Source organism: Saccopteryx leptura, chromosome 4 (genome assembly GCF_036850995.1).
Source record: "Saccopteryx leptura isolate mSacLep1 chromosome 4, mSacLep1_pri_phased_curated, whole genome shotgun sequence".
In the NCBI taxonomy this organism is placed as follows: Eukaryota; Metazoa; Chordata; class Mammalia; order Chiroptera; family Emballonuridae; genus Saccopteryx; species Saccopteryx leptura.
This window is the reverse complement of record NC_089506.1, coordinates 110,577,020-110,602,658: the sequence shown is the minus strand read 5'-3', so window position 1 is coordinate 110,602,658 and position 25,639 is coordinate 110,577,020. Positions and strand designations below refer to the sequence as shown.

The following is a 25,639-nucleotide window of genomic DNA, read 5'->3' as shown; positions in this document are numbered from 1 at the left end:
AGCATTTTTAGTCTCATTTATGTTCTCACCCTTCACCCTAACAACTATCCCAGCGCAGCTTACCTGCTTTAGCAATCTGTGCAAAAGGCGATTTCTGCAGTTTCTCTGTTTTTAAAACAAAGGAACACTTCCACCATTAACATGTACCAAAAAGAGGAGGAAGAAAAAAAAAAACATAGCCCATTTGGTCCGCCTTCCTTGGCTGTTGCTACCTTGCAGTTTATGACTTACAGACAGAGGGAGGTCTGACGGCGTGGAGGAGACAGACTGAGAGCCAGCTAGTCCATTCCCGTGGAAACCACGAGTCTCTCAGTGCAGGGAGCTCTGCCCGCTCTGCTGTGAGATTCCGTTTGTGTGACTTTGAGAGGGGTTTGTGAATGATTTCTAAATGTGTGCCTCGCTGAGGCGAGCCGCGAAAGGAGGGGGCAATCCTGCCGAGCCAGGGGCGGAGGAAGCCAACGGGGACCTCGCGGTGCTGGAACTGACTCGAGCCTTGCATGCAGTTTTTGAAATTGGCAAAACAGAAATCAAATTGCTATCATATTATGCCTGTGGAAGCTCAAGGAGAAGGGACTCTATACCAGCTTACTATTATGAAAGATGCAGTGAGTTATGTGTCTGATGTGTGGATGCTGAAGACAAATGTAAGTTTGTCATATTTTCATACTATATTTATTGCTGTGTAACTTTCTCTTTTGGCTTGAAATCACACTTGGCTAAAATGTAATCATTTCACAATGAGAATTTCTAGTGTGGAAAGTTGTTAATCTTTGCTTAAAACCTTTTCTCCCCTTTTATTAACTAAGCAACATAATAACATAAGCTGAAATTCCCAACAGCAGCTGTGGCCATTCAGCCTCAGACTGACTGACAGAAGCATCGCCCCGAGTACATTCAATTACTATGGGATTAACACTGGACTTATTTTTAATTGACTTTCTGAGTGTATAAGGCATGCAACCCCGCTGTTTTGGTTTGCATGCTAATTTAAAGCCCCTGTGGCTAATTTAGTGTGATCAGCATAACCAACAGTATGAGGTAAAGGTAAACAAGATTCCTAGTAGTCACAAAACTTTTCTTTTTTGGCCAGGGCCACATTTTTTTCCCGAATGCTCAAAACTCTGCAACCTCTATACGAGAAGTTTATTCTGCTTTTTTGACCTTGCTTTGGAGAGAAAAAAAATGAAACCAGAGGACTCTACTAAAATTGTGAAGGAAGAGAGGAAATAGAAAGAGGCACTGCAGTTCCTTAACTACTATTCTAATAATGGAGGAAAAGAGCCAACTGAAGGAGCCCAGCCTTTATACCAGCTTCAGTGTGACAGAGTGGGGACTTACAAACGCATGGTGAGCAGAACCTATAACTTGTTGGCTTTTCTACACTTCATCTGCTACAAGTTCCGGCTTAGACATGGACATTCTTTGTGAAGAAAACAGTTCTTTGAGCTCAAGTGTGAACTCTTTCCTGCAACGAAAGGATGGCACAAGGCTCTACACTGACTTCAACTCTGGAGAAGCTAACACTTCAGATGCATTTAACTGGACAGTGGATTCAGAAAATCGAACCAACCTTTCCTGTGAGGGCTGTCTCTCACCACCATGCTTCTCTTTACTTCATATCCAGGGAAAAAACTGGTCTGCTTTGTTGACAGCTGTAGTAATTATTCTAACCATTGCTGGAAACATACTCGTCATCATGGCAGTGTCCCTGGAGAAAAAGCTGCAGAATGCCACCAACTATTTCCTGATGTCACTTGCCATAGCTGATATGCTGCTGGGTTTCCTTGTCATGCCCGTGTCCATGTTAACCATCCTCTATGGTGAGTGGCGTTACTTTCCCAGCTGTACCCACAACAGAAACAAAGAGCTTGTGCATGTCATTAGCAGATGAGCCAGGGTTCAGGGGACAAAATAAACACAAGGCTTTGTTAATAAGTGTGCTATGTTAGCCTAGTTACTTAAACTTTACCTTAAAATGGGGTTCACATATTTAAAAAAAAACAGACAACCTATTATCTGTGATCATTAGAGAGTTCTGTGCTTTGAAACAATACATTTCTACATTTTATGTAGAAATAATTATAAAAGCCCCAATCTGGTCATAAGCAATAATTTATGTGTCATTCTGAGTTCATTTGATTTTCACTACTTAATATGCACAAATATCCCAGCCTTTAGGACAGAACAGTTTTCTCTCTGTCACAGTTTTCAGCACTTCTAATGGAGTGGTAAAACCTTCCCAATTACCTAGGAACATTTGCAGAGAGAACATGAGTGGTGCAGTGGGTTTAATGTCAAACTAGTCAGAGTCTCTATGAGAATTAAATGAATTACTCCAGTTTTAATTGTTCCCTGCCCAGGGAAGCTCATTTGGAAGGATGCCTTTGAATTATACCCTCAACTCCTTGAAAATACATATGCGTCAACTCCGCCAGTCTGGTGGGGAGGACGGAAGCCAATGGGAAGGCGTGAATCTTGCTTTCTTCTCAGCAGGGTTCAAGTCAAACCCCTCAAGTGTTTGCAAGTCAGCAAACACTGAGGCAGCCTCAGCTGGGAGCACAATGTGATATTCTTTCCAAATTATGAGTAATACGGCCAAATTTCTCCTTTTAAAAAGAGAGAGAGAGAGACTATTGAAACTGCTGAAACAGCGCATGAGCAGTCACCCAGAGCTAGACACCGGTTGAGTGATGTCTTTAAGAGGGGATTTTTCTGGCCAAGTCTTAGTAGCTAAAAAATATATATATATTTATATATATATTCCCGGGGAGCGGGAAGCAAAGAGGTGAGCAACACAAGGCAGGCGCCAGTTTGCACGGGGTGGATAATGCTCATTGCAAAGCCAGCCCACTTGACCACTCGAATGACACAACCGGACCGTTTCATTCAAGTCGCCTGTCATTTCCTAAATATTCCGGAGAGGTCCTCGCTTCCCTGAAACCCCACCCTGGTCAAAGGCAAACTCCAGGAGTGGGGGCTGACTCTCAACAAGGCTTCTCCGGGAACCTAAACAGCGGAGGGTGGTGGGGTGACAAGGCCCGGCAGGTGGGGGGAGGGAGCGGAGGGACCAGGCACTAGACAGCGGGTTAGGGAGCTGGGACCTGCTGGGCGTCTCCGGCTCCGGGCGCAGGCCGCCCCCTGGCGGCAGCCGCTCCGCGTGCAGCCGGTTGCCGCTCGGAGTTGAGCTCCTCCCTGGACTAGTCCCCTCAGGACTCCGCAGGGTGGGGCGCGGAAGTGCTCCCTCCTTATCCCCCGCTGCGGAAACCGGACTAGGGCCTGTGGCTGCTGCTTTGCAGAGAAAACGCCTCTGAAAGCCAACATCAGTTCCGACCAGGCGGAGCGTGGCTCCCCCCAAGGCGCTGCTGCTAAGGAAAAGGCTCTAGTTTCAGCTCAAGTTCTTTGCAAATAATCGGTGTGAAAGGCGTTTTGGTACAGAGTGTGTTTGAAAATGAAGTTTGTTTAGCTTGGTGGGTCTGGAATATTGTAAAGAAAAGGTGGTCTTTATAATTTTCCTTCAGACATGCACACAGATCTAACACCATTGCTTATACTGTTTTCAAAATTAATTAGGTGTATATAACCATTTGACACCCCCCAAAAAACAAAACAAAACAAACAACAACCAAAAAAAACAGGACACTTTGCCCTGGCCGGTTGGCTCAGCGGTAGAGCGTCGGCCTAGCGTGCGGAGGACCCGGGTTCGATTCCCGGCCAGGGCACACAGGAGAAGCGCCCATTTGCTTCTCCACCCCTCCGCCGCGCTTTCCTCTCTGTCTCTCTCGTCCCCTCCCGCAGCCGAGGCTCCATTGGAGCAAACATGGCCCGGGCGCTGGGGATGGCTCTGTGGCCTCTGCCCCAGGCGCTAGAGTGGCTCTGGTCGCAACATGGCGACGCCCAGAATGGGCAGAGCATCGCACCCTGGTGGGCAGAGCGTCGCCCCTGGTGGGCGTGCCGGGTGGATCCCGGTCGGGCGCATGCGGGAGTCTGTCTGACTGTCTCTCCCTGTTTCCAGCTTCAGAAAAATGAAAAAAAAAAAAAAAAAAAAAAAAAAAACAGGACACTTTGCCTGTGTCCATAAAGTGTACCCTTTCTCCCTAACACAGCAGCTGACACAGCAGCTGACCTCCTTCAGTGACTCCCCCAGTGGAATCATCTGCAGAGCTTGAAGACACTTCGTGTTCAGGACCCACCGCCACCCACCTTTCTGGGTGTGGGGACTTCTCACCAGCTGACTCTAATATGAGGCCAGGAGTGAGGACCACTACCCTAAACCGTGGTTGCCAACGTGAGGTCCCAGGACCAGCAGCATCAGTACCTGCTGGGAACTTGTTAGAAATAACAGAATCAGAACCTCCAGGGGGGTCCACCTGAGAGTTCTGATGCTCACCGATGTCTGAGACCCACCAGCCTGAAACAATTCTTGGGAGAACACCATGCTTTTCTTCACCATTGTCTTCCTCCCCCACCCCCAAGCCCCAAATTTAAGTTTAACTCTCAAAACATTATTAGGTAATTATGTTTCATTTTTACAAATAAAGACATATTCTCATTCTCTCTATTTTAATTATTCCATTGATTTGAGAGAGAAAGAGAAAGGAAAGAGAGGAAAGGGGGAAGTGGGAAGAGAAAAAAAGAGAAGCATGAACTCCTTCCACTTAGTCGTTCCATTTAGGTGTGCACTCATTGGCTGCTTCTCATACGTGCCCTGACCGCCTTGACCGCCTTGACCCTCCTGACCAGGGATCAAACCCGAGACCTCGGAGCACTGGGAGGACACTCTGTCCACTCAGTCACCCAGCCAGGGCTGACACATTTTCATTCTTGAATTTTAGTCATTTATTCCTTCACGCGAATAGCATTATATCGAGAGGCTACTATATGCCATCACAGGGTAAGACTGAGCGGTTATAATAATGACAAAAGGATGGGGCTAACTTCAGGAAACCTAAAATGTGAGGAAGATGTGTGAACAAGTAAAACAGTACACTGTGAGGGGTTTCAGTAGAGAAGCCCGAAATATGTCATAAGTCATGACATTAAAAAAAAAAAAAGACACATTTTGTTAGGTAGAATAGAGTTGTTATCCCTGAAGAGAGCCTGTTTACCCCAACACACTGACGTAGTTTCAGCCCAAGGAAATGTTCGAACTTGTGTCCACCAGCCGGTGAAATCTTACTGTAGTTAAACACAGTTGCTATTGGGCTTTTTTGAAATACTGAAAATATCTCACGTTGCCCTGTGCTGCCACCTGTGCCCTTCCCCAGGATGGAAGCTGTTGCCGCAGGGGGGAACCCACGTGCCAGAGGCAGCATAAAGCCAAATACTGACGCGAAGCTTCTGCACCCTAGGTTACCGGTGGCCCCTGCCCAGCAAGCTCTGCGCCGTCTGGATTTACCTGGACGTGCTCTTCTCTACGGCCTCCATCATGCACCTGTGTGCCATCTCGCTGGACCGCTACGTTGCCATCCAGAACCCCATCCACCACAGCCGCTTCAATTCCAGAACGAAGGCATTTCTGAAAATAATTGCTGTTTGGACCATATCCGTAGGTGAGTGAGAACGATGTTGCGGAGTCTCTTTTGAAATGACAGTTTGTGCCTCCCAAGGAGACCTGTTCTGTTTTGTTGCAACATTCGGAACCTATCATTTTGTTTGTTGCAAGGTATGTTATAACAGTCAGTATCAGATTCAGTGGGCAGAAAAGTCCACTCGTGTCACTGGCTGACAACATAAATTTGAATTGCTTTGCACATGTAAGACTGTATACACCAATAGAGTCAAAATCAGGACTAACTGACTAGTCACATTCAAAAATTTCTTCCTCACCTCATGCTTTCAAATTTGCTACTCTAAATCTTGAGTTCCCCGGAGACCTCAACGTTTATAATCAATTACTGAACGTGTGGTCAGTATAAGAATACAGAGTCTCATACTGGTGAATACAAAATTTCTGGGGGATGGCCCTGCTGTCTGGCTCAGTGAACAGAGCATTGGACCAGCAAACAGATGTCCCGGGTTTGATTCCTGGTCAAGGCATGAGAAGCGGCCATCTGCTTCTCTTCCCCTCCCACTATCCCTTCCCTCTTCCCCTTCTCTCTCTCTTCTCCTCACACAGTCAGTGGCTCATTTGATTCAGGTCTCAGACCTAGGCACTGAGGATAGCTGGGTTGGTCCCAGCGTCAGCCGCAGGCACTAAGGACAGCTCAGTTGGTCCATTGACCCCAGACAGGGGTTGCTGAGTGGATCCTGGTCAGGGCACATGTGGAAATCTGTCTCACTATCTCCCTCTCACATAAAACCAAAGCAAAATCAAAAACAAAAGACTTCCAGGGCTAGGAAAGGAATTATATATAACTCAGAAGGAAAAAATGAGGACAGAGAAAGGTGGCATGCCCAGGGCTTCTGCACCCCTTCTTCCTTCATTACTGCTCACACCAGAGGAATCCAACCCACTTCACTGAGGTTGATTACACACATTCGACTATCGCCAGTATTGATCTTCTGTCACACACCTAACAGTCAGGAAGCCTCAGTAATGGAAGCTAAAGGGGCAGCTTCCAGGCAGCTAAAGCAATTGCACTTGTCACCTCAACAAGCTTAGTTTGTGACCAAAGATTCCCTGGAATTTGTTTTAAAGTTGCAAGGCTTTGCAGGGAGAAATACTGTACACTGTACCTGCTTATGGTCACCTGGGTGTCAGTATGTACTAAGTAAGAGTCTATGGGATTTGATGACAGGCTTGATATCGAGGACTAGTGCGAGTCTATTCACAGTTTTATAATAAAAATGCAGGTTTATAACAAGCAAACAATATAATATGTTGTGTTTTGGTTCCTGTTATTTGGCTTGCTACTTAAGGGGTAATCTGCAGAATAAGTAGCTCCGTTCTGGAGATGAGGTTGGTTTAATGATTAAGTGAACAAACACAGTGTTTGTATCATAAGTGTTATAAGTTTACAACATTATTTGAACTTTTTCCTGTAACGTTACTGTTTTTTTCTAAAACAAGTTAGGGGCATTATTAGCTTTTTGACCATTTTTTTCCTCACTTTGTCTATGTGTTCCAATGTGTTACTGTCACTTAACATTGTTTATGGTGGTGTTTTGTACATGGATCTTCATTTTTATATAATCTTTATTTCTAAATGGTTTTTCTCTTTTATTGCTCCTGCATTTTGAATCATTACTAAAATTGCCTTTTCTACTACAAAGTTACAAAAGAGCTTTTTCATATTTTCTTTCATTACTTTCATGGCTTTGTTTTATGGCTTTATATTTAAATCAATTAGAATTTAATCTGATTTAATTTTATTTTCCCTACACAGCTACTTATACTGATAGCATTTATTTCCTCATTGGTTTGATTTGCCACCTTTACCATATACTGAGTTCTTGTATATGGTACTTAGTTGTTTGTTTGTTTGTTTGTTTTTTAATTTTTTTAATAATTTTATTTTTTTAATGGGGTGACAGCAATAAATCAGGATACATATATTCAAAGATAACATGTCCAGGTTATCTTGTCGTTCAATTATGTTGCATACCCATCACCCAAAGTCAGATTGTCCTCTGTCACCTTCTATCTAGTTTTCTTTGTGCCCCTCCCCCTCCCCCTTTCCCTCTCCCTCTCCCCCCTCTCCCCGTAACCACCACACTCTTATCAATGTCTCTTAGTCTCACTTTTATGTCCCACCTACGTATGGAATAATGCAGTTCCTGTTTTTTTCTGATTTACTTATTTCACTTTGTATAATGTTATCAAGATCCCACCATTTTGCTGTAAATGATCCGATGTCATCATTTCTTATGGCTGACTAGTATTCCATAGTGTATATGTGCCACATCTTCTTTATCCAGTCATCTATTGATGGGCTTTTTGGTTGTTTTCATGTCTTGGCCACTGTGAACAATGCTGCAATGAACATGGGGCTGCATGTGTCTTTGCGTATCAATGTTTCTGAGTTTTGGGGGTATATACCCAGTAGAGGGATTGCTGGGTCATAAGGTAGTTCTATTTTCAGTTTTTTGAGGAACCACCATACTTTCTTCCATAATGGTTGTACTCCTTTACATTCCCACCAACAGTGGATGAGGGTTCCTTTTTCTCCACAGCCTCTCCAACATTTGCTATTACCTGTCTTGTTAATAATAGCTAATCTAACAGGTGTGAGGTGGTATCTCATTGCAGTTTTGATTTGCATTTCTCTAATAACTAATGAAGATGAGCATCTTTTCATATATCTGTTGGCCATTTGTATTTCTTCCTGGGAGAAGTGTCTGTTCATGTCCTCTTCCCATTTTTTTATTGGATTGTTTGTTTGTTTGTTGTTGAGTTTTATGAGTTCTTTGTATATTTTGGATATTAGGCCCTTGTGGTACTTAGTTTTATTTCTGGACTTCTTCTGTTCCAATGATCAGCCTGTTCATTCACCAATAGCGTACTTTTAATTGAGGACCTATAATTATGGCCTTCATTATCTCTTAGATCTAGTAGTCCTCATTATTTTTCAGACTTTCTTTTCTTACCATTTTCATTTGCTTCTTCTATGAGTTTTAGAAATTCCGCTTCTATCAACCTTCTATCTAATTTCAGGGGGGGAAAATAATCGCCTTTTTACTGTAATTGCATGTAACTTTATAATTCAATTTTTGTGACAGAGACAGAGCAAAGGACAGATAGGGATAGACAGACAGGAAGGGAGAGAGATGAGAAGAATCAATTCTTTGTCGCGGCATCTTAGTTGTTCATTGATTGCTTTCTCATATGTGCCTTGACCGGGGGGCTATAGCAGAGCAAGTGACCCCTTGCTCAAGCAGTGGCTTTGGGCTCAAACTGGTGAGCTGTGCTCAAACCAGATGAGCCCATGCTCAAGCCGGTGACCTCGGGGTTTTGAACCTGGGTCCTCTGTGTCCCAGTCCAACACTCTATTCACTGCATCATTGCCTGGTCAAGCTAAATCAACTTTTTAGACATTTTGGCTAGCACATCTAAGTAAATTTTTTTATCCTTTTATTTATTTACTTGTTTGTTTATCTTTTGGGGTGTGTGTGAGCAGACTCTAATTCTATATGAAATTAAGTGAATATGAATCAGCAAATATAACTACTAAAAATGTTAACACTTAGGATTGAAAAAAATACATGCACATTTGGGTCCATGAGGAGTGATGAATAAATATGTATAATTTTTCTATCATATCATAACTTCTGAAAAAAAAATTAGAAAATGCAAAATAAATCTGCTGAATAAAATTGGCTCAGAGCCAGACACTTCCAGTTGGCCTTTCTGCTGAGGCTCAGTCCCAGCTCCACTGCTGGAAACAAAGTGTCTGAGGAGCTGACTTGGGACTCTCTCCCCTGGGACTGGACGGGCTCCGCCCACTCACATGCAGCCAGGAGTTCGCCTCAGGAGGCTTCGGGGATTCAGCAGGCAACATGTTCTCTGTGCCACTGCTTGGGGATAACATTGTAGGTAAACACCTATCAGGATACAGACGGAACCTTAAGAAGAATTAGTCTAACTTGCCTTTCCCTCGATTTCTCTATCTTCACGTTTTCTCTCCTAGGTGAAGTGAAATCCCGTCCCCTTTTTCTCTTTCTCTTTGCCTCTGCTGGACTGCATTGCCATCCCCAGAGGTGCAAGCGGGAGTTCTGGGCATTGTCCAGCCTGCAGGTGAGCAGGCTGGCGGTCAGGAGCAGGCATCTCGCAGCCCTGCGGGAGGGGCTGCTGTCCTCCCTCAGAAGATTGCAGCACCAGAGAGCTGCCAAGGGGCACCATGCTGCCACTGCCCTGAAAGGAGGTCTGCAGGGCCACTCCTCACTTAGCCTACCTCTTTGCCTCATCCTTTGAATGCAGCAATCCCTTCCCTCTCTGCCCACAGATGCAGGAGAATGTAGGAACTTCTCTTCTGCCTGACCAGCTCTTCTCATATTTCGGAACATCACATCACAAAAAAGGCGACACTTTTGGAGGACATGTACTCCTTCAGGATGCTCACCCATGGCTACGAGGCTGTTTAATGGCCCAGACAGAGTGACAGCTGACTTCTCTCTGCATGGTAGACTCTAGCCATAGCTATGGGACAGCATGCTCAATAAAACAGCAATTAGTAGCACACACTCTCCAGAACCACCGGAAACTGGTGACAACAACCATGATCCAGTCAGTACTAAAAAAGAAATGCTCTATCCTTATTGATTTGGTGGGGTTCATGGACTATGAATTCCTTGGCTCTTTTGTTGATCATTCTTTTAAGCGGGAGGAGGAAGTCAGGACTGGGACATAGGTTGCTTCTGACCACTTAAAGCACAGGACCAGTATCCATACAGTTTCCCCTCCTGCCCACCTCCTTCCTGCCTTGGGCTGTCAGGAAGCTGCAGGCTCTGAGGCTTGTCTCACATTTCATCCTTTTGAGAATGCCCCTTCATCCCTTTCAACTTAAATATCCTCTGCCACTGTGTTTGCTTTTCAGCTGTTTCCTGCAACCTGCTGACCTTGCTGCAGTTCTTTGACTTGTTTGGGCCCTTTCTTCAAATACTGTTACTTTCTAAACCAGGTCCCATCTGCCGTCCGCCTTCCGAAGATTCCTCCATCATTTGTGAAATACTAATGAGAAGAGACAGTTTCTCTCTTCATGGACTGTTATAATTCATTCTGGTCAATGCATTTTATCTTTTCAATCATTAAGTAGAATTTTAGGAGTGAGATAATGCAGATACAAGTGCTTGGATACAATCTTGATCCACCAAAAAATTTTTATACGTGCATATATATTTTTTATTTTCTTATTATCCTTTTATGCATTTATTTAATTCTGTGCATTAACCTCTCTTCTTCAAAACTGTCTCCTCCCTTGGCACCTCCCCTTTCTTCTCTGACCTTTTTCTGTTGTTTTGGTAGACTCCTTTTCCTCTTAGTCCTTAAATGGTAGTATTTTCTAGAGATCCATTCTCCACATTCTCACTTTTTTTACTCTCCCTTCTTTTGCTGGGTTCTTCCCATTTCCATGGACTCAGTTATTAACAGAGAACTGATGGACTGATCAATCTATATTCTAGCCCACGGTGCTGTTCTCCTGGGCTTCAGATTGCTGCATCCAGTGATCTGAGGAACACTTCCAGCCAGAAGTCTCATAAGAACCTCAGTCTTATCTGATCAAAAGCTGTCCTCATTGCCTGCCATTTCTCCCTCTAAAATATCTATCTTAGAATATGGCATTAATGCCTATTCATCACTAGACACCAAGGGTTCAGTCTTCCCTTCCTCACCTTCACATTCAAGTAATTGACTAGTCCTTTGGTTTTTACTTGCTAGCTATTTTATAAATCACTCTTCCCTCCCTATCCAACCTTCACCATTTTTTTTCATCTGCTGCCGAATACATTTTCCTGTCTTCAGGCTTCTGGCTGTCATTCTCCACCTCGTCACTGAAGTCAACCATATAACCTACAGATTTAACTTAATCACTCTCCTGTGGGAAATCCTTGGGTGACTTTGCTACCAGTATATTGCAGGTCCTTAAATGAGAGCTAAGCCCTGTCACTGTGGTCCCTCCCTTCCCATACCTCTATGCCACCTCCTACCACACTTGACTTCACATTTCATTCTCAAGCTACAATAACTCACCCTTAATTCCCACATCATTTCACCTTTAGTTTTGTATCTTCTGCTTCAAATTCCTTCTCATCTCCTTGCCTGGCTAACTTCTGCTTTTCTTTTAGCATCACCTCCTCCAGGAAGCCTTCTCCACTTATCCCCTCTCTCCAAATCCTTTTATACATTGCCTTCTCATGTATCATATCATGTTTATTCTCCCACTAGGTCATGAGTTCCCAGAGAACAAGAAATGAAAAACCAAAACAAACGTTATACTTCCTCTTAAGCCTAAGTTATTTAATAGAGAATGCTTATCCAGAATGCATACATACAAAAAATAATTCTAGAGTCTGGCACTGAGAGCACCTTTAAGAAATTTTTATTTCCTTATGTGCTTGGTTTCCAAAAAGCTATTTTCAGATAGGCTTTCATATAAAGCATAGAGAAAAAATATATTTATATAAAAAGAAACTACTTTTTTTTTTCTTCTTTTATACCAGCCATGTTGTAGTAATGGTAAATGCCTAATTAGTAAGGTCTGTAAAGAAATATTGATGTATTTTCCCCCACTGGCTGGTGAGCTTTGGTTTAAGGTGTTAAGACTTACTTGGAAAGCATGAGAATCACTCTCTTCTAAGCCAGGTTCTCCATCTAAGAATCAACATAGCCTCTCGGGGTAGTTTCCCTTTAACATGTCTTTTTTGTAATAGCTATATGAAGGAGTAGAATGTATCTACTGGATGGCTCATGGTTCTCCAGTTGGGATTGCACCATCACAGCTAGTCATTAGTGGAGTCTCCATATTCTACAGTCTAGACATCAGCTTTACAAGTTCAGATTTATGTCTTTCTTTTCTTCTTTCTTTCTTTCTTTCTTTCTTTCTTTCTTTCTTTTTTTCCTTTCCTTCCTTCCTTCCTTCCTTCCTTCCTTCCTTCCTTCCTTCCTTCCTTCTTTCCTTCCTTCCTTCCTTCCTTCCTTCCTTCCTTCCTTCTTTCCTTCCTTCCTTTCTTTCTTTCTTTCCCTCCTTTATCCAGGGATGATCTGAGCAGATAACTTACATTAGACAAATCTCAACAAACTGACTTATTTAATACATAAGTAACATAAACCCATTTTCCTGGATCCATTCACCTACAAGGGAAGTTCCTTCCTAGTAGGGCAATCCTCTCAGAAGGCTATAGAAGACAGCAACATGGAGCTGGCAAGGGTCAACAATGAGCCATGGGCAGTACAAGCATGGGAGGGACACAGTGAGCGTTGAATGAAGGTCCAAGCACTTAGCAGAAGATTGGATGTGTACGTTTTCAACCTTTATTTATTTATTTATTTATTTATTTATTTATTTATTTATTTATTTATTTTTGTCTTTTTCCGAAGTTGGAAACGGGGAGGCAGTCAGACAGACTCCCGCATGCGCCCGACCGGCATCCATCCGGCATGCCCACCAGGGGGCGATGCTCTGCCCATCTTGGGGCGTTGCTCTGCCGCAACCAGAGCCATTCTAGCGCCTGAGGCAGAGGCCACAGAGCCATCCCCAGCGCCCGGGCAAACTTTGCTCCAATGGAGCCTTGGCTGCGGGAGGGGAAGAGAGAGACAGAGAGGAAGGAGAGGGGGAGGGGTGGAGAAGCAGATGGGTGCTTCTACCCCGGAGCCAACTGGCCAGGGCCCAACCTTTTTTATTTTTAAAATAAACTAAAATATAAGTAACAGTCTGATGGATAAAGACTAGCTATTCCAGAAAACAAACTTTGCCATTATAATAAAAATGCAAATAAATCAGCAGAATTAGAGATGAAGGGAGTTTGTATGAAGATGGAGATGTTTGAGTTGAGCTTTGAAAGATGAACAGAATTTGGGAAAATGGAGAATGAGACAGAATTTTCTGGCCCTAGACACTTGGCTTAAAAGCGTCAGCCTAGCATGTGAACATCCGAGTTCAATCCTCGGTCTAGGCACACATGAGAAGTGATCATCTGCTTCTCTTCCTCTCCCTCTCCCCCTTCTCTCTCTCTTTCTCTTTTGCAGCCAGTAGCTCAACTGATTCAAGTGCTTGCCCCAGGCACTGAGGATAACATGGTTGATTCAAGGATTAGCCCCAGACAGGTTTGCTGGGTGGATCCCTGTTAGGGGCACATGCATGAGTCTATCTCCCCTGTGCTCACTTAAAAAAAAAAAGAAAAGAAAAGAAAAGAAAAGAAAAGACATAATTTTCCAAGAAGAAAGAATAATGTGGGAGAAAGACATTATGATATAGCTTGTTCAACAATGAATTGAGATATATGAACTTCAGAGTCCTTTAAAAAATATTTTTATAACTCTGTAACAGTGATGAATTGCTCTTTTCTACTCTAGGGATATTTGTCTCTAAATAAGCAAAACCAGTTGTCTAAAATCAGAACATCTTTCCTTTGGACAGCACTGAAATAATGCTAAAGATTTCTTAGCTATCAGACTTGTTCAACATTTCACTTTAGCCATCAAAATAATCTATTATATATAATATTGCAGTCCTAAGATTAGTAATACTTGCTTATATTAATCATGTTATAGTTGCTGACTTAATTTTAAAGAGCTAGGTTGGAATCTTGGATAAACAGGGAGATGTTTTTATCAGGAATATTTCAAATCTTTTTTCTAAAGAGTTCTAAAAAGATTTCTACAGATGAACTGTTTCATTCATTTTTATTATAATCCTTCTTGGTTTTAACTCCAGAAGATGACAATATTTTATCTTCCCCTATTTTTTGGGCCCTTTCTTGGTTGAGAATAACAACCATTGTTTTAGCCACAAAGAGTCAAGAAACACAAAGTACACCAGCACTTTAAAATATATTTCTAAATTTAACTTTTAACCTGTCCTCATAGTTCTCATTTTTTAAATTAATACTTGGGTTTATGCAAATAGGACTGTTTGAGTATAAAGGTGGATAGAACCTTTCCCAATTTCTATTAGAAAGTGTCCAGAAGACCCTTGATGATAACAGTTGTTAATGATTGCCATTATCTAAGTTTTGGGGTGTTTTTTTTAAGAAAGTTAGTGGGGGTTTTTTTGTGTGTGTTTGTTTTTTAAAGACTTTATTCATTTGAGAGAGGAGAAAGAGAAAAAGATATAGATAGATAAATAGATGATAGATAGATGATAGATAGATAGATAGATAGATAGATGATAGATAGATAGATAGATAGATAGATAGATAGATAGATAGATAGATAGATAGATGATAGATAGAAGGGGAAGGAGCAGGAAGCATCAACTCCCATATGTGCCTTAACCAGCTAGTCAAGCCCAGGGTTTTGAACTCATGACCTCAGCATTCCAGGTTGATGTTTTATCCACTGTGCCACCACAGGGCAGGCATCTAAGTTTTTAAGACATCTTCAGAATGATGAATGAATTGGCCTCCTACATTTCCTTCATTTCCATGGAATGGATTCATCCTGACTCCTTTTCATATTCTTATTTTTATTTTAAAATCATTTTTATTTCAATTATGGTTGACATACAACATTATGTCTTTCAAGTGTACAACCCAGTGATCATCTATATAAATCTTGTACCAATATGACACCATACAGAGTTATTAGAATAGTATTGATTGTATTCCCTATTCTTCACTTTACCTCCCCATGACTATTCTGTGACTACCAATTTGTACTTCTTAATCCTTTCACTTTTTTCACCCAACCCCCAACCCCCTCCCATCTGGCAACCCTCAAAATATTCCCTGTATCTATGAGTCTGTTTCTGTTCTGCTTGTTATTTTTGGGGTTTTTTAGAATCAATTGTTGATAGATATGTATTTATTACCATTTAATTGCTCATATTTTTAATAGTTTTTTTCCTTAAAGAAGACCATTTAACATTTCATGTAATATTGCTTTGTTGGTGATGAACATCTTTAGATTTTTTTTGTCTGGGAAGCTCTTTATCTGTCCTTTGATTCTAATAAATGATAGTTTTGCTGGGTACAGTAATCTTGGTTGTAGGTCCTTGCTTTTTTTCATCACTTTGAATAGTTCTTGCTAATCTCTTCTGGCCTACAAAGTTTTTGTTGAGAAATTAGCTGACAGTCTTATGGGGGTTCCATTGTAGGTAACTAACTGATTTTCTCTTTCTGCTTTTAAAATTCTCTCTTTGTCTTTAACCTTTGGCAATTTTAATATGATGTGTGTTGGTGGAGGTCTATTTGTATTCATCTTGCTTGGGACTCTCTGTGCTTCCTGGACTTGTATTCCTTCAACAGGTTAGGGAAATTTTTTTGTCATTTTTTAAAATAGATTTCCACTTCCTTGCTTGCTCTCTCTCTTCCTCTTTGAGGACCCCCATGATGTGAATGTTGTTATGCTTGAAGTTGTTCCAGAGGCTCTTTACACTATTCCCATTTTTTGGACTTTTTTCTCCTTGCTCTTCAGATTGGCTGTTTTTGTTTCCTTATATTCCAAATCACTGATTGGATTTTTGGTTTCATCTACTCTACTATTAATTCCCTATAAATTATTCTTCATTTTAGTTAGTGTACCCTTCATTTCTGACTGGTTCTTTTTTATGGTTTCCATATCCTTTTTCATGCTGTTGAAATTCTCACTAAATTTATCTACTCATCCCTTAAGTTCATTGAGCATCCTTATTACCAGTTTTGAACTCTGATTCTAGTAGATTGCTTATCTTGATTTTGTTTAGTTCTCCTTCAGGAATTTAGTTCTGTTCTTTCATCTGAAACATGTTTCTTTGTCTTTTCATTTTGGCAGCCTCCCTATTTGTTTCTGTGCATTAGGTAGAGCTGTTATATCTCCTAGTCTTGGTTAAGTGGACTAATGTTGTTGGTGTCCTCTAGGGTCCAGTAGCACAGCCTCCCTATTCACCCAAGCTTGCACTCCCAGTGCAGTTTCACCTCCCTCCTACCTCACCCTATCCTACCCCCTGTGTGGACTGTGTACATCCTCTTGTTGTAGTTGAGCTTTGATTGCTGTTGGCATGTCAATAGGAGGGATTTACCCCCAGGCCAATCAGCATCAAGGACTGGCTGCAGCCACTATAGAGGATCAGCTGTGCAGGGGCTTACCCCACAAAGCAAAAGGAAGAAAGAAGAGAGGAAGAAAACAAAGGAAGGAATAAGGAAATAAAGGGAGAGAGGACAACATAATTTTCTAGGAGGCCTTTGGACTGTCCTTTTTCTCTATGACAAGTCATCTTTAAAGTAATATGACCACTTAGACCTCCACTGGAAAAGTACAGCAAATTAAAGTTTGGATAAATATCTCTATAGTGGCTTTTTTAGAATTTTTACCCATAGAAACAGGTTTGGCAAACTTAGACATAGAGTTAAGAATGAGAGACATAGAAGAATTTTACGTTCTAACTTCAGGTAAAAGCTAAAAGTCACACTTTTGTCTTTTTTTTCATAACTTCATGCTTTGAACTCAGCAGGAGAGAACATCATTAATTCAAGTAAGAAATATTTTCATTCTATTAATGAAGTTTTATTTTTGGCTGTTTACATTTCTCATAAAAGTGAAAGCAATCTCAGTAACAATGTTAACAGGAAATGTCCTTCAGATGAATGGGGACTTTCAAATTCTGGTTGTGGCCTTCAGAATTTCCACTACCAGCCCTTCCTTCAGTGAACTAGCTTAGCCAGCACTTGCTAACCTGCCTTTTTGATTATTTTCTTCATGTTTTTCTAAACCATCAGTAAGAATATTTTTTTAAAAAAATGAATGAAAGACTCAGAGAATGAGCCTGAACTCCAAAAGTAAAATATTTGTCTTATCAATCATAATAACCATGCTAAGACTAGTTTCTAAAACAACATAAAATAGAAAAAAGTAATGACCCATAACTTAAGAAAATTTTACTGCTGGACAAGAACTTATTTTGTTTCTGTAAATGACCACTGGAAGGACTTTGGAATTACTGAGATATCTGTATTCCTAAGGACTATCCCAGATAATCTGATTCATTAGGAATTGAGGAGAAGCCCAGGAAGCACTGCCTAAACTCTCAATTTAGAATTTGGATAGATTTTTGCCATGTATATTCTCATAGATTGCATTGCAGATATACTTTTTAAATTTTCATATTTGTACATTGCATATACACTTATTTGCAATAAACCATGGAAGCACTTTCAGTAGTAGTGCACAAAGCTTTCAAACTGTGCAGTAAGCATACTAGGTTTTTAACTTCTCAAGGCAGAGTGGGACCATAATTTATGTTTTTGAGTTCCTCACAACTAGCACAGTAGGACTCAATAAATACTTGCAAAACTGACCATTAATGAGCCAGTCCCTATTTCCTCAAGTAGCAAATTGGCCTTGATTTTTTATAATCTCACATTATCTTTGGTGTAAAAACTAAATTTAAGAGTATTACCTTAACCAATTTGGAATAAAACCTACTCTTTCACCCCAAATTGGTCATGGTAATAAGGTACCATCTTAGGTGCCAAAGAGCACCATGATATTTTAGAGATATTACTGCCAATCAATAACACATTACCAGAGATTTCAACATGGCAACAGAGTAAACAGACATTCCACCTCCCAGGACCCAATGGGAGTTATAAATAAATTTAAGAAAAATCACCCTGAAAAACTAACTTAGAACTAAATGAAAAGGAGTTTATAACCAAGGAATCATAGAAGAAACCACATTAAGACTGGTAGGAAGGGCAGAGATGCAAAATGGGCTGCCCCAGCTTCCAGGAGCACACAGCAGCTAAAGATCAAAAGGGACTCTCAGCTGTGGGGACGTTTTCTCTGAGAGTTATGAGTCCTAAGTCCCAGGCTAGACACCCCAGCCTAGAGCACCAAAGACTAGAAGAGGTACCCACATAGCATTTAGTGGTGAAAAGAGGTGAGGTTTCTGTCTGTGAGAAAGATATGGGAGATCTCAGAGACACAGGAACTCTCTCCAAGGGCCATTGTGAAAATATGGTTCACAGCCACTTATCCAGGGCTCTGGCAGAGGGAGGGCTAAGAGGACTAGAGTGTGTGAAGAGAGCGTGAAATTGAAAGCCTGAGGAAGGACATAATGGGTGACATCCACCAGAGCCCCTGTGCTAAATCATTCTCTTATACTGCAGTCACCATATTTCTGGGTGGAGCAATGCCCTCCATGTAGCAGGAGCCTGAGGGAAAGCAACTACACCACCCTCAGAAATCTCTCTTGCCCCACCCTATGGATCTTAAACCCTGATGAGAAGTAAACAGCCTTGGCCAGGGAGCAAGGGACTTGAGAGTGACTCAGTTTTCTGGTATTGAGGCCAGAGCTTTTCCCTCTACTTTCCTGAGAATATGACTGGTGCTTCCAACTCACAGGAGATAGAAAGAAATATTCCATGCAGAAAGAAATTTTAAAAAGTTAGGGTAGCAATACTTAAATCTGACAAAATAGCCTTTAACACAAAGGCTACAGTAAGGGACAAAGAAGGTCACTATGTAATGATAAAGGGAGAAACCCAACAAGAAGATATATCCATTGTAAATATATAGTAGCACCTAAATATAAAAAACAGATTTTGATGAACATAAAGGGAGAGATAAAACAACAATACAATAATAGTAGGGTATTTTAACACCCACTAATATCAATGGATAGATCCTCCAGAAAGAATGTCAACAAAGAAACATTGGCCTTAAATGGCACACAAGATCAACTAGATTTAATTGATATCTTCAGGAAATTTCACACCAAGGTAGAAGAATACAGATTCTTTTCAAGTGCTCATGGTACATTTTCTAGGGTAGACCACATGTTAGGACACCAAACAAGTCACAATAAACTTAAGAAAAATAAAAGCATATTCTCTAACCACAATGGCATAAAACTAGAAATCAACTACAATAGAAAACTGAAAAACATACAAATGCTTGGAGGCTAAATAGCATTTTTTAAATAACAAATGGATTAAAAACAAGCTGAAAGAAAAAATTAAAATTTTCCTTGAAGCAAATGAAAATGAACATACCACAACTCCAAATCTATGGGACACAGCATAAGCAGTTCTGAGAGGGAACTTCATAGCATTATAGGCATACTTTAAGAAGCAAAAAAAATCTCAAATAAACTATTTAACCCTGCACCTATAACTAATAGAAAAACAACAATAAGCAAAGCCCAGAGGAAGAAAAAGGAAGGAAATAATAAAGATAATAGTAAAAATAAGTGACATAGAGACTAAAAAATACAAAAGATCAATGAAACCAAACTGGTCCTTTGAAAAGGTACACAAGATTGATGAACCTTTAACCAGACTCATCAAGAAAAAAAGAGAGGACTCAAATAAATAAAGTTAGAAATGAAATAAGAGAAGTAATAACTGATATCATAGAAATACAAAGGATTGTAAAAAAAAATACTATGAAGAACTATATGCCAAAAAATTGAACAACCTAGGTGAAATGGATAAATTTCTAGAAACATAGTCTTTCAAAATTGAATCTGGAAGAATCAGGAAACCTGAGCAGAGTGATTACATCAAATAAAATTGAAACCATTATCAAGAAACTCCCAGCAAATAAAAGTCCTGGACTGGATGACTTCACAGGTAAAGTTACCAAACATTCAAAGAAGAACCAGTATCTATCCTTCTCAAGCTATTTCAAAAAATTTAAGAGGAGGGAAGACTTCCAAGGTTTTTACGAGGCATGTATTATTCTAAAGATACTACAAAGATAAAAATACTACAAAGAAAGAAAACTATAGGCCAATATCCTTGATAAACACAGATTCTAAAATTCTCAACAAAATATTAGCAAACAAGATCCAGCAATACATTAAAAAGATTATACATCATGATCAAATGAGATTTATTCTGGGGAGGCAAGGCTGGTACAATATTTGCAAATCAATAATGTGACTCATCACATAAAAAATGAAGGATAAAAATCACATGATTATATCAGTAGATGTAGATAAAGCATTTGTTAAAATCCAGCACCCATTTATGATTAAAACTCTGAACAGAGTGGGAATATAGGGAACACATTTCAACATAATAAAGATCATATATGGCAAACCAACAGCCAACATCATACTCAATGGGTGAAAATTAAATGCAATCCCGTTAAGATCAGGAACAAGACAGAATTGCCCCTTTTCACCACCACTCTTATTCAACATAGTACTGGAAGTCCTAGCCATTACAATCAGACAGTAAAAAGAAATAAAAGGCATTCAAATTGGAAAAGAGGAGGTGAAGCTGTCATTATTTGCTGATGAGCTAATACTATACATGGAAAATTCTAAAATCTCGACCTAAAAAATTACTAGATCTGATAAATGAATTTTGCAAAGTGGCAAGATATAAAATTAATATTCAAAATCAGTGGCATTTCTTTTTTGACAGAGACAGAGATCAGAGAGAGAGACAGATAGGGACAGACAGACAGGAAAGAAGACATGAGAAGCATCAATTTTTTGTTGCAGCACAGTAGTTGTTCATTGATTGCTTTCTCATATGTGCCTCGGCTGGGGCGGGGGACTACAGTGGAGCGAGTGACCCCTTGCTCAAGACAGCAACCTTGGGCTTCAAGCCAGTGACCTTTGGGCTCAAACTAGCAACAATGGACAATGTCTATGATCCCACACTCAAGCCAGCAACCCCACGCTAAAGCTGGTGAGCCTGTGCTCAAGCCAGATGAACCCACACTCTAGCTGGCAACCTCAGGGTTTTGAACCTGGGTTCTCCATGTTCCATTCCAACATCCTATTCACTGTGCCACCATCTGGTCAGGCATCATGGCATTTTTAACAACAATAATAAACTGTCAGAAAGATAAATTAAGGAAACAATTCCACTTACTATTGTAACAAAAAAATAAAATAAAATTAAGTACATAAGAATAAAGTAAATCAAGAAGGTAAGGTACTTGGAAAATTATAAGACAAAAAAGAAAATTGAGGAAGATACAAACAAGTGAAAGCATATTCCATGTTCATGGATAGGAAGAACTAACATCATTAAAATTTTCATACTACCCAAAGCAATCTATAGATTCAATGCAATTTTTGTTAAAATACCAGTGGCATATTTCAAAGATATAGGACAAATATTCCAAAAATGTATATAGAACCATAAAAGAACCAAAATATTCTCAGCAATCTTGAAAAAGAAGAACAAAATGGGAAGTATTACATTTCCTGATATCAAGCCATTGTAATCAAAACAGCCTGGTACTGGCATAAAAACAGGTATACAGATCAATGGAACAAAACAGAGAACCCAGAAATAACCCACACTTTTATGGTCAATTAATATTTGACAAAGGAGGCAAGAGCATACAGTGTAGTAAAGACAGTCTCTTTAATAAATGGTGTTGGGAAAACCGGACAGGTACATGCAAAAAACTGAAACCAGACCACCAAAATATAGCATTCACAAAAATAAACTCAAAATGGATAAAAGGCTTAAATGTAAGTTGCAAAACCATAATAATTTTAGAAGAAAACACAGACAATATGCTCTCAGATATTTCTTGTAGCAATATTTTTGCCAATATATTTCCTCTGGCAAGTGAAAAAAAGGACAAAATAAACAAATGAGATTATGTCAAACTAAAAAGTTTTGCACAGCAAAGACAGAATTAACAAAATAAAACAACTCACTCAATGGGAGAACATATTGACTGACACATCTGATAAGGGATTAATAAACAATATTTATAAAGAACATCTAAAACTCAACACCAGGATGGTAAACAATCCAATCAAAAAATGGGCCAATGACCTGAATAGACATTTCTCCAAAGAGGACAAACAGATGGCCAATAGGTATATGAGAAAAATGCTCAACATCTCTAATTATTAGAGAAATGCATATTAAAGCCACAATGAGATACCTCCTCACACCTGGCAGAATGGCTTTCATCAACAAATCAACAAACAAGCGAGTGCTGCTGAGGGTGTGGAGAAAAGGGAACCCTCCTGCACTGCTGGTGGGAATACAGGCTCATGTAGACAATGTGGAAAACAGTATGGCATTTCCTCCAAAATTAGAAATGGAACTGCCTTATGACCCAGCTATCCGACTTCTAGGAATATGTCCTAAGAATCCCAGAATACTAATTCCAAAGAAGATATGCACCCCCATGTTCATTGCAGCATTGTTTACATTGGCCAAGATCTGGAAGTAGCCCAAGTGTCCATCAGTAGACAAGTGGATAAAAACTCTGTGGTATATTTAAACAATGGAATACTGCATGGCCATGAAAAAGAAAGAAATCTTACCTTTTGCGATTGCATGGAAGGACCTGGAGATTTTTTTTTTGATTGATTTTAATTTGTTGTGTTTACACAGTTACAAGTGTTCCCCCGAATATATCTCCCTCCCTTCCTCCCTCCCCATTCTCCCTGATACGCCCTTTACTCCCTCCCCTCTCCGCCTTCCCTACTTCCCTCCATGATTTACTATTCTGCCCTCTATCTCTCTGTGTTATGTGTATATACTTTCACTAATGTCTTTCCTTTCTTTGATCACCTCCTCTCATGCCCTTTCCCTCTGACCACTTTCCCTCTGGACTCCTTGACCCCTTCTCTGCCTCTCTTCCATTCCTCAGTTCACATTGTTCATTAGATTCCTCATATGAGTGAGGTCATATGATATTTTTCTTTCTTTGCTTGGCTTATTTTGCTTAGCATAATAGACTCCCGGTCCATCCATGTTGTTACAAAGGATAAGATTTTCTTCTTTTTCATGACCGTGTAGTATTTTATTGTGTAAATGTACTACTGCTTTTTAATCCATTCATCTACTGATGGACACTTGGGCTGTTTCCAGATCTTGGCTATTGTAAACAATGCTGCAATAAACATGGGGGTGCATTTCTTCTTTTGAATCAGCGATTTGTTATTCTTAGGATATATTCTTAAAAATAGGATAGCTGGGTCAAAAGGCAGTTCCATTTTTAATTTGTTGAGGAATCTCCATACTGCTTTCCACAGTGGCTGCACCAGTCTGCATTCCCATCAGCAGTGCAGGAGGTTCCCTTTTCTGCACACCCTCGCCAGCACTTGTTATGTTTTGTTATGTTAATGAGTGCCATTCTAGCAGGTGTGAGGTCGTATCCCATTGTGCTTTTAATTTGCATTTCTCTAATGATTAGTGATGTTGAACATTTTTTCATATGCCCATTGGCCATCTGTATGTCCTCTTTGGAGAAGTGTCTGTCCATTTCTTTTGCCCATTTTTTCATTGGATTGTTTATCTTCCTGATGTTTAGTTTTACACCAAGTTCTTTATAGATTTTGGTTATTAACCCCTTACCGGATGTGTTGGTGAATATGTTCTCCCATTGTGTGGGTTGTCTTTTTATTTTGTTCATGGTGTCTTTTGCTGTGCAAAAGCTTTTTAGTTTGATATAGTCCCATCTGTTCATCCTGTCCTTTATTTCACTTGCCCGTGGAGATAAATCAGCAAATATATTGCTGCAAGAGATGTCAGAGAGCTTACTGCCTATGTTTTCTTCCAAAATGATCATGGTTTCACAACTTACATTCAACTCTTTTATCCATTTTGAGTTTATTTTTGTGACTAGTATAAGTTGGTGGTCTAGTTTCATTTTTTTTGCATGTACTTGTCCAATTTTCCCAGTACCATTTGTTAAAGAAACTGTCTTTACTCCATTGTATGTTCTTACCTCCTTTGTCAAATATCATAAAGGTGTGGGTTTATTTCTGGGTTCTCTGTTCTGTTCCATTGATCTATATGCCTGTTCTTATGCCAGTACCAGGCTGTTTTGAGTACAATGGCCTTGTAGTATAACTTGATATCAGGAATTGTGATACCCCCCACTTTATTTTTCTTTTTCAAGATTGCTGAGGCTATTTGTGTTCTTTTTTGGTTCCATATAAATTTTTGGAATATTTGTTCTATATCTTTGAAGTATGACATTGGTATTTTAATAGGAATTGCATAGAATTTATAGATTGCTTTGGGTACTATAGACATTTTAATGATGATTATTCTTCTTATCCATGAACACAGTATATGCTTCCACTTATTTGTATCTTCCTTGATTTTTTTTTTATCAAGGTTTCATAATTTTCGAAGTACAAGTCTTTAACCTCCTTGGTTAAATTTACTCCTAGATACTTTTTGTTGTTGTTGTTGCAATAGTGAAGGGGATTGTTTCCTTAATTGCTCTTTCAGACAGTTTATTGTTGGTGTATATAAATGCCACTGATTTCTGAATATTGATTTTATATCCTGCCGCCTTGCTGAATTCATTTATCAGATCCAGTAGTTTTTTGACTGAGACTTTAGGGTTTTCTATGTACAATATCAAGTCATCAGTAAATAATGATAGTTTTACTTCTTCTTTTCCAATTTGGATGCCTTTTATTTCTTCTTCTTGTCTGATTGCTGTAGCTAGGACTTCCAGAACTATGTTGAATAAGAGTGGTGAAGGGGGGACACCCCTACCTTGTTCTTGTTCTTAGGGGATTGCTTTTAATTTTTGCGCATTGAGTATGATGTTGGCTGTGGGTTTGTCATGGATAGCCTTTATCATGTTTAGGTATATTCCCTGTATTCTCACTTTGCTGAGAGTTTTGATCATAAATGAGTGCTGGATTTTATCTAATGCTTTTTCTGCATCTGTTGATGTTATCATGTGATTTTTATCCTTCCTTTTGTTTATGTGATGAATCACATTGATTGATTTGCGAATATTGTACCAGCCTTGCCCTCCCAAGAGTAAATCTTACTTGATCATGATGTATGATTTTCTTCATGTATTGCTGGATCTGGTTTGCTGATATTTTGTTGAGAATTTTAGCATCTAAATTCATCAGGTATATTGGCCTATATATTTTTTTCTTTGTATTGTCTTTGTCTGGTTTTGGAATGAGGATTATGCTCGCCTCATAAAAGGAGCTTGGAAGTCTTCCCTCCTCTTGAAGTTTTTGAAATAGCTTGAGAAGGATAGAAGATAGTTCTTTGAATATTTGGTAAAATTTTCCTGTGAAGCTATCGGGTCCAGGACTTTTGTTTGTTGGGAGTTTTCTAATAGATGTTTTAATCTCATTTGTTGTAATTAGTT

The 25,639-nt window shown here is 39.9% G+C and overlaps 1 protein-coding gene across 2 annotated transcripts in view; it reads left to right on the top strand.

Annotated features, from left to right (window-relative positions):
* Window positions 1–236: 236 nt before the first annotated feature.
* Window positions 237–25,639, top strand: part of HTR2A (5-hydroxytryptamine receptor 2A) — a 61,404-nt gene continuing 36,001 nt past the window's right edge. Inside the window, exons 1-3 of one of the 2 annotated variants that reach the window (XM_066380995.1) lie at window positions 237–644; window positions 1,091–1,820; window positions 5,349–5,549. In XM_066380995.1, coding sequence (XP_066237092.1) covers window positions 1,412–1,820; window positions 5,349–5,549 — 610 coding nt within the window. In that variant the 5' untranslated portion in view covers window positions 237–644; window positions 1,091–1,411. The remainder of the gene's footprint in view (window positions 645–1,090; window positions 1,821–5,348; window positions 5,550–25,639) is intronic. The other variant, XM_066380996.1, reaches the window with a different exon arrangement.